This window comes from Oncorhynchus gorbuscha, linkage group LG02 (genome assembly GCF_021184085.1).
Source record: "Oncorhynchus gorbuscha isolate QuinsamMale2020 ecotype Even-year linkage group LG02, OgorEven_v1.0, whole genome shotgun sequence".
NCBI lineage: Eukaryota > Metazoa > Chordata > Actinopteri > Salmoniformes > Salmonidae > Oncorhynchus > Oncorhynchus gorbuscha.
Window position 1 is genome coordinate 87221515 of NC_060174.1, and position 9846 is coordinate 87231360.

The 9846-nt window shown below is 41.0% G+C and overlaps 1 protein-coding gene across 1 annotated transcript; it reads right to left on the reverse strand.

Moving 5' to 3' along the window:
- Positions 1–3064: 3064 nt before the first annotated feature.
- LOC123990772 (GPI-anchored hemophore cfmA-like) lies at positions 3065–8493 on the reverse strand. Its single transcript, XM_046291627.1, has 3 exons — positions 8475–8493; positions 7475–8271; positions 3065–3112 (listed from the first exon to the last, which is right to left on the reverse strand). The coding sequence occupies exons 1-3, from the start codon at positions 8491–8493 to the stop codon at positions 3065–3067; spliced, it is 864 nt and encodes a 287-aa protein (XP_046147583.1).
- Between the last annotated feature and the right edge of the window lie 1353 nt (positions 8494–9846).

Genomic DNA, 9846 nt, shown 5'->3' on the forward strand with positions numbered 1-9846 from the left:
CTGACCCTCAATTATGCCAGCCTCTATTTGACATTTTACAGCTGGGCAGCACTCAGGTTGACACTTAACCAAGATGCACTGTATCTCTCATCTTCAATGTTTATTTCTACGTGCTGGGCCCAATAATTCTTTGGCATCAAAATGCACTTGGACAGGGGATCGTGGACAAATGAAGTTTAATGCATGATAATATATTATTTTCTATTGCCCTACAAAGCTACAGCCCTTTCAACTAAGTGACAAAACTAAATATTTTACCTAATCAATGTAAACGTGTCATTATGTAAGATTTACTCTTGCACACTGTTAGCATAACGTGGTTGATTGATTGTACAGTATAAAGCCATTTAACAAGCTCTGAATTTTTAAAGGAATGATTAATATTCTGCTGGTTGCCTAATGATACAACCCACTATCACAAATTATCATGCAATAGACAAATTACTTTTGAAAATTTGTGACAGACACATTTTCTGTGTCCACCACACACATGTCTATACAGTGCATTTCAATCACAGATTAACCTAATGTAGGATGTGAAAAAGAAACGCCTGAAACTAGATTCCCAACATATGGTGTTGATGGCAACAACAACAAACTGTCTGGAAGGTTCTCTTCTGCACTGTTCAACCAATCCAGTAAATGTGGATTTAGGATGGATTGTCGTCTTGTTAAAGTCTAAAAGCGGAAGTCGCGTCACAGGCTCTCTTCACATTTCCCCAGAAAACCGGAACATCCAGTTGTTGGGGACTGAGCAGTGGTTAATCACAGATAAAGGTAGTAGGTTACTTAAGACAAAAATGATACAATCAAGGTTGGTCAGGGAGGATGGGCGGATGTGTAATTCAAAGGTCTAGCAACTCAAACATTGCATGTTTGAATCACATGATGGACCACTTTAGCATTTGAGCTAATTAGCAACTTTGCAACGTCTTACTTTTGAACTACTTTGCTAACATGTAAGCTTAACGGGTATGAAATGGCAAGCTCGTTAGCGGTGCACGCTATTAATGTTTCAATCAGTGATGTCACTCGCTCTGAGACCTTGAAGTAGTTGTTTCCCTTGCTCTGCAAGGGCTGCAGCTTTTGTGGAGCAATAGGTGAGAGGCAGTTGTTCATGTGTTCAGAGGATCCCTGGTTGGGGCAAGGAGAGGGAAGGAAGCAGTACTGTTACATAAGTTAGTCGTAACCTTAACCCTTTAACTACTTAGCTAGCATGTTACCTAAATGTAACCCCTAACCGTAACCCCTAGCCTAGCTAATGTTAGCCACCAAGCTAACCTAGCTAGCTAACATTAGCCAAACCAAATTGGAATCGTTATGAAGAAAATCGCATTCTGGACACAAATGAGTTATGAAGAAGAAAATAATGTGGTGGACACAGAATTTTTTTTTTTTCCTTTGCCTCTCACAAATTTTGAATAAGTAATGTCTTTTTCATGATAATCTGTAACAGTGTAATAATCTACAGTCCGGGCCAGAGTTAAAGGCGGGCCTTAGGGGGCCTGGCCCGCCCTACTGTACTTCCTTGGCTGTCCAAATAAAATATTGAAATATTGATAATTTATTTGATCAAGACGCGCGCCTTCAGAAAGACACATCAATCTCAGAGAAAGTGTCAGAGCGAGCGAAACAGTGCCCCTCTGTCTCAGTATGTGTAGACCAGGGATGGGCATCTTTGATGGGGGCTAATTTGTTTTTATAGTTAATTTTGTGCAATTCTACCAATTTTGCCATGGGGTTATAGAAAATGTTGCTGTTTTAAACCTAGTTTGCTGCAATTCTACACATTTTGTCATGGGGCAGAGATAAGATTTAGTAATTTTATCATTTCATTTTTATAACCCCCCCCCCCCCAAAAAAAAAAACTATTTGCCCATCCCTGGGGAAGACGATGTACAAAAAGAGACTAAAAGAGTATGGTATGTCGTACTATTTCTGTCCAGACAGCATCAGATACATGGGCGACATATAGTAAGACAGAGGGGCGCCGTTCTGTTGCTCTGGTGCTTTCTCCATTGAGATTAAGAAGAGCGGAAGAGGCGACGCGAGAGGGCTCACTCTCACCAAAATCTGTCCAGAATAAGTCCAATGCGTTTTTGGGACAACGACTCCCACTGTTCGGATGCTGGCGCGTCTCTCTCGCCAATTATTGCTCATTCATTGTGTGAATTGTTTGCCCTTTGTTTATTTTGATCTATTTCCCATTACATGTCACCAGTAGGCTTAGTAAATGTACCTTGTAATCCCCGGAATTTGGTTCCATTCTTTTATCTTAATGCATCTGTCACGTTCTGACCCTAGTTATTGTGTTAATTGTTTGTTTTAGTTGGTCAGGATGTGAGTTGGGTGGGCATTCTATGTTTTGGGTTTCTAGGTTGTTTTTCTGTGTTCGGCCTAGTATGGTTCTCAATCAGAGGCAGGTGTCGTTAGTTGTCTCTGATTGAGAATCATACTTAGGTAGCCTGGGTTTCACTGTTTTTGTGGGTGATTGTTTACATGTCTGTGTTTTACACCACACGGTACTGTTTTTGGTTTTCGTTATTCACGGTACGTTTATTGTTTTGTATGGAGTGTTCAGTTTGTGTTTAAATAAAGACCATGGACACTTACCACGCCGCATATTGGTCCTCCGATCCTTCTCGCCTCTCCTCTTCAGACGAAGAGGAGGAAAACCATTACAGCATGTGTCAAAAACAGTTATATAATCCTACAGCAAACACAATCACAGAGACAAGCCAAAGTACAATCAAAGGTTCTTTATTATAAATTCACCTTTAACAACAATGACAATACACAGTATCACAATGTAAAGGAGCTAGGATTTAGGGCTATAGGCTAACTATGACCACCGAGGAAACTAACACAACAGTTGATTCACTTACAGAGCGATGGCATATGTTTGTTTGTTTGGCTCTACCCAAACAGGGTACGGCTCTTCCTCCCAAGCATGGGTCGTTAATCGATAGCTAGTCCGGTAGTCAATGACTGGTTCAGTCATCAATAGCAGATTTGGTGGCTACTTACAGGGCTATCTCTCGCTCTATGCTGGGCCTGCTGGGTTTTAGCGCTGGGTGAAGCCTCTCACAGCTGCGTCAGGCATGGTCCGTGTCTGTAGTTGCAGGGGACACAAAACATACAATTAGAGTATGTACTGGCCAACAATTGGAGTCACACTCGCATGTTCTAAACATGTACTTTCCTTTAGAAGGGCTATAGAGAGCGTTGTGATGTCTTTCTCCCACAGCAGGCGAACAGCAGCACCAAGGTGGATGTCAATGGGTCCCCGGTCCGAATGGTGCCTGAAGGTAAGTTCCTTTTAACTCTCGTTCTAGGGTGTGTTTAGCAATATAGTTCATGGAGTGAGAAGGTTATAGGGAATTGGCAACAGATGTCTCAAGTCAATATTGTCCAGGAATGGGCAACTTTGATGGGAGTGGGGGCCACAAAAAAATCTGAACTCATCATGAAGGGCCGCAGTTGCTACCCATTTTGCCATGGGGTGTAGAGATAATGTAATGTTGTTTTAAAGCTAGTTTGCTGTAATTCTACACATTTTACCATGGTGCAAAGAGAAGATGTAGCCATTTTAAAACTAATTTCATGCTAATTTTTTAATTTAAGAGTTAATTTGGTGCAATTCTACTCATTTTGCCATGTGGTGGAGAGGAACATGAGCAGTTTTACAGCTTTTTGTCCTGAAATTCTACACATCCAGACTCACATTAACCATCTCCAATCCGAAGTTAAATCTAGAATCGGCTTCCTATTTCGCAACAAAGCCTCCTTCACTCATACTGCCAAACATACCCTCGTAAAACTGACTATTCTACCGATCCTCGACTTCGGCGATGTCATTTACAAAATAGCTTCCAACACTACTCAACAAACTTGATGCAGTCTATCACAGTGCCATCCTTTTTGTCACCAAAGCCCCATATACTACCCACCACTGTGACCTGTATGCTCTAGTTGCCTGGTCCTCGCTACATATTCGTCGCCAAACCCACTGGCTCCAGGTCATCTATAAAGCTCCGCCTTATCTCAGCTCACTGGTCACCATCACAACACCCACCCGTAGCACGTGCTCCTGCAGGTATATTTCACTGTTCATCCCCAAATCCAACACCTCGTTTGGCCTTTCCATCCAGTTCTCTGCTGCCAATGACTGGAATGAATTGCAAAAATAACTGAAACTGGAGACTTATATCTCCCTCACTAACTTTAAGCGTCAGCTGTCAGAGCAGCTTACCAATCGCTGCAGCTGTACACAGCCCATCTGTAAATAGCCCATCCTACCAACTACCTTCCTCATCCCCATATTTATTTTTGTTTTTCTGCTCTTGTGCACACCAGTATTTCTACTTGCACAACCTCATCTGCACAAGTGTCACTCCAGTGTAAATTGCTAAATTGTAATTACTTTGCCACTATAGGCCTATTTTTTAAACTTCATTTGCACACTCTATACAGATTTTTTTATTGTTATTGACTGTACGTTTGTTTATCCTATGTGTAACTCTGTTTTTTTTGTCGCACTGCTTTGCTTTCTTGGCCTGGTCGCAGTTGTAAATGAGAACTTGTTCTCAACTGGCCTACCTGGTTAAATAAAGGTGAAATAAATAAATAAAAATTGTGCCATAGGGTGGAGAGAAATGCTTGCAGTTTTTTATATGATCTGAGTGAGATTGACGAAGAAAATCAATGGGTTTTCCCTGGGCTCTAATTCAACCTTGGTTACAATACATTTGGATAGCTGACCACTAGACGAATTTGACAATTAAAAAACTGTTAGCTTACATGGGCTAATTGAGTGACTATCAATGACTGACATAACAAGAGAAAAACTGTTGAAGCACAACAAAAATGTGAAATTGCAACTTGTGTATTCTACTATTCTACCTCTGTTTTGAGGGGGAGAATTGATCGAAGGGCCTTCAAAACCGCGGGCCACCAGTTGGCCATCCCTAATGTAGTCCATACCAATCTAGGGAATCACAGCACACCATGCAAGCAAGCAAATAGTTCATGCAATTAAATTTCACATTCTGACATTCACAAATGTCAGAATTTAAGTAAAAGTCAATTGTTGTAAACAACACAAGCACACGTGATTAAAATGCACTCATTAATAGGCATGATCTAAAATAATAAGACCTGCTGATTAGTAATATACAAATAATGGCAGTACCTAGTTTGATAAGTCAGTGTCATTTGTTGAAAGTATTAATTACAGTCATTTACCTACTTCTCTCATTATTGGAGTGGAAACGTTATTTGCAGAGTTCACAACCTGCCACACTTGCAAGTATTGATTTGTTTCATAACCATGATTTACACGTTTTTTAAAACATTTTTTCATTTTCTTTTGTTTTGAGTGCTCCATGTAAGCAATGAGCATGTTCCTGGTTTCTCGTTAAGGGAGCATACGGCTGAGAACACATAGAAGTAGGCCTACCTGGCCTGCTGCATGTAAATGTAGGAAAGTGCCCATTTAGGGATATCTCATTTCTGATAGTCTTAACTCACCATGTCCACCACTAATAAGCTGAGCTTCTGTCATTTTTTTCTTAACCTCACTGAAAAAGTCAACAAAGTCATTTTTGCAATTAATAATAGTTCCTCACAGTATTTGAACATTCTTTCCAACACTCTCCCGGCCTCGATAATCACCAAGCCTCTGTGTGAAAGAGCAAAATATCATGATCTGATTATCCCATATATCCAATGGAAATGTCATTTAAAAAACAACTGTCTGTCCTGAACCCACTGGCAGAGAAACTCTGAGGAACCGGAATAGGCTAGTTGATACAATGTTGCAAGTTCTCTAGGGACAGCTTCAGGCCAGACCCATGCTGATTGATTTTATACAATATTGCACTTCACTAGTGATAGCTCAAGTCAAGACAAATAGAAAGGGAGGCAGACAGACAAAGTAGAGAGAAATGCGATTGAAAGAACCTGAATTTTCATCAGTATGTTTTCTACTGTTTTTATTTGTTGGCTTTAGGCCTACAGTGCTTTTTCAGAAAGTATTCACACCCCTTTTTCCACATTTTGCAGTGTTACAGCCAGAATAAAAAATGTATACAATTTAGAGTTTTTGCCACTGGTCTACACAGAATACCCCATAATGTCAAAGTTAATTAAAAATGAAAAGCTAAAATGTGTTGAGTCAATAAGTATTCAACCTCTTTGGCAAGTTCAGGAATAAAAATGTGCATAGCAATGATCATCAACCAACTTGACAGAGCTCGAAGAATTCTGAAAATAATAAATGGGCAAATGTTGCACAATCCAGGTGTGGAAAGCTCTTAGAGATTTACCCAGAAAGACTCACAGCTGTAATCATTTCCAAAGGTGCTTCTACAAAGTATTACCTCAGGGGTGTGAATACTTCAGTAAATTAGATATTTCTGTATTTCATTTTAAATAAATTAGCAACATTTTTGAAAAACAAGTTTTCACTTTGTCATTATGGTGTATTGTTTGTAGATGGGTGAGAAAATAAATAAATTGAATAAATGTTCAATTCAGACTGCTGTAACACAACATTTGAAATATTTTGGCAGAGGCTGGTGCTCTCGCATTAGTTGAATTGTAACTTTATTCAGATTTTGATGATTTGCCCCGTGACAATGATTGAGAAACAAACGTTATTATTTAAATTAAACTTTTACACAAATGTGCATATAAAAATAATCATAACTGGCACGCAGATTAGTGATCTGACATGCTGTATTGTTCACTCCACACTGTTCGTTGGTAAGAGAATGCCCCTTCTACCTCAACTTGTTGACAGGTGTTTGGCTCACTGCCCCGCAATTTACTACTTGCTTCTACAGCACCACCTTGCGAGATGGTCATCTCCCGCTCATATAGTGTATGAGAAAGTCTTCCAATTTCTCTCTGTCGTATTGGTGTGTGACTACAGGCTAGCTAGGCTAATTGGGCTTCCGTGTCTCTATTAACAGGAATTTACAAAAAAATGTGCTATAAACCACAATGAGTTCGCAAATACAGCCCGCACCTCGCCTTCTAAAACAAGCCCGTGAATTGGCAAACACACAAGCAGCACACACTTCAGTCATCACACATTCATATTCAGCTCTGACAGTTATATCACGATATGCCCCCCTCTACATTTTCTTTAATATTATCTATGGACATAGATAGTGGAACCCCAGAATTAAATAGTGGAACCTCAGCTTAGCCGAAGTTCCAGGGAAATTACTTGTGATTTTCTTCCCTATGAGTTTTTTTCTTTTTTCTCCAGAATCTTCCCTTGCTGAACATAGTCAGCACAAAATAATAACAGCATACCATTACCAATGAACCGGGCTAATGTGACTTCCCCCCTCTCTTTCTTAACAGCATTGGTTAATTGAATGGGGTGTAGATGAGACCCTGTGGTCACATCAAACATGATTACGACTTTCCACTCCGACACATCATTACTTTTGTTTTTCACTACCTTCACCCTCTTCACTGTCTCAACACTAGAACTGCCACTGCCGTCTGCAGCGTTTATAGCAGGGCCTTTCACTACCTTCACGGTCTCAACACTAGAACTGCCACTGCCGTCTGCAGCGCTTATAGCAGGGCCTTTCACTACCTTCACGGTCTCAACACTAGAACTGCCACTGCCGTCTGCAGCGCTTATAGCAGGGCCTTTCACTACCTTCACGGTCTCAACACTAGAACTGCCACTGCCGTCTGCAGCGCTTATAGCGGGGCCTTTCACTACCTTCACGGTCTCAACACTAGAACTGCCACTGCCGTCTGCAGCGTTTATAGCAGGGCCTTTCACTACCTTCACGGTCTCAACACTAGAACTGCCACTGCCGTCTGCAGCGCTTATAGCAGGGCCTTTCACTACCTTCACGGTCTCAACACTAGAACTGCCACTGCCGTCTGCAGCGCTTATAGCAGGGCCTTTCACTACCTTCACGGTCTCAACACTAGAACTGCCACTGCCGTCTGCAGCGCTTATAGCAGGGCCTTTCACTACCTTCACGGTCTCAACACTAGAACTACCACTGCCTTCTGCAGCGCTTATAGCAGGGCCTTTCAATACCTTCACGGTCTCAACACTAGAACTGCCACTGCCGTCTGCAGCGCTTATAGCAGGGCCTTTCACTACCTTCACGGTCTCAACACTAGAACTGCCACTGCCGTCTGCAGCGCTTATAGCAGGGCCTTTCACTACCTTCACGGTCTCAACACTAGAACTGCCACTGCTGTCTGCAGCGCTTATAGTAGGGCTTTTCACTACTTTCACCCATTTCAGTCTCAACACAAGAACTGTCAATGCTGCCAGCAGCGCTTATAGCAGGGCTTTTCACTACTTTCACCCGTTTCAGTCTCAACACAAGAACTGCCAATGCTGCCAGCAGCGCTTATAGCAGGGCCATTCTTTTTTCTTTTACTTTTCACCACAGACCATCCAGGTCCATGACTTTCATCATCCCCACCATCAGAACTATCATCCATGTCGACCACAGTCCAGCATCCTACCACAATATAGAACGATGGATTCTATTTTGCTTCCTTGTTTTAAGTCGAACCTCGCCTCTGCCTTATGTCCTATTTCTCAATTGCCTAAATAGCTGCCAATCAGCTAACGAGCCAGTTTGTCTAGCCTCTGCCCAGGCTTAATTTCTTATCAAGAGGTCTGAGAGTACAGGAGAATAGCATGGGTTAGTTCGGGTTTTTGCATCTGAGTCACTTGAAAGTGGCATGTTTATCATCCAGAGAGGTAAAACTGGATGATAAAAATTCAAGTGTCAAACAGTATGCAGCTAGTAGAAAAAAGCTCTGAATAATATAGATCATGAAGGAACGCCTGGGGGAGAATGGGAAAAAAAAAACATCTTCACAATTATACGAGGGTTAGAGTTTTTCAATTTGGTATTTCTAATCCAAGCAATAGTGCAGTGGTCGCTGATATCATTTGTAAAAACACCACTAGCCAAATACTTAGGAGGACGGTTAGTCAGGATGAGGTCAATCAATGAGGAGTTTTCTAGGTTTTTCACAATAATCCGAGTAGATTTCTTTATCAGCTGAGTCAAATTGTACTCAAGATGGACATTCAACTGATCTGAGGCATGTGTAATCCAATCAAGATTTAGATCTCCTAACACAACCAGTTCAGATACCAGAAATGTTTTAAATAATCTCACCAACCTGCGCCAAAGCAGCTGGAGTAGACCGCAGTAATAAATATGTGCATATTTTGGCTTATGGACACTTTTATAACCAAACAGTTTACATATTTTTGGGACAGAGATGCTAAGAGAGCATGATGCCACAAGAGAAGATCTTACATAAATAGCAACCTTTTTTTGTCTATCGCATCTGAAAATGTTCTAGTCCGCAATGGTAACGTACTTACCATAATCAAATTATTCAGCCTAGTCTCTGAGATAATCAGAACATCTGTGCTTGTGTCATGCACCCAGATATCCAGAAAGTCCAGTTTAGACATCAGTCTTCGTACACACATTTATATGTAAAAGTTCAAGCCCTCTGCGAGATTTGCAAACAGCAGGAGCATTAATGGCGACACAAGAGTCAATATAAGTGGATAAGTTAGCCACAACAGGTTTCCAGATTGGATACAAAGTTGCAGAGCTAATAGTGGAATTCAGATAAATGTATGCATGATTGCTGTTGACAATACCCCTATGCTTATAAACACATGTAGCAAAATGATAGCTTGATATAAAGCTATAAATAGCATAGGTGGAGATAACAAAATTGGGTTCCTTACAGGAGCTAACAGAGCTATGAATGAAAATGTAATTAACAAGCACAGAATTACTATTTACAATACACCTATGG

Bases quoted from the DNA above. Each gene is read 5' to 3' on its own strand.
- LOC123990772 (XM_046291627.1), bottom strand. The intron at 3,113-7,474 runs GTAGTGAAAAAC...CTGCAACTACAG, and splicing joins AGACAGTGAAGAGGGTGAAG to ACACGGACCATGCCTGACGC.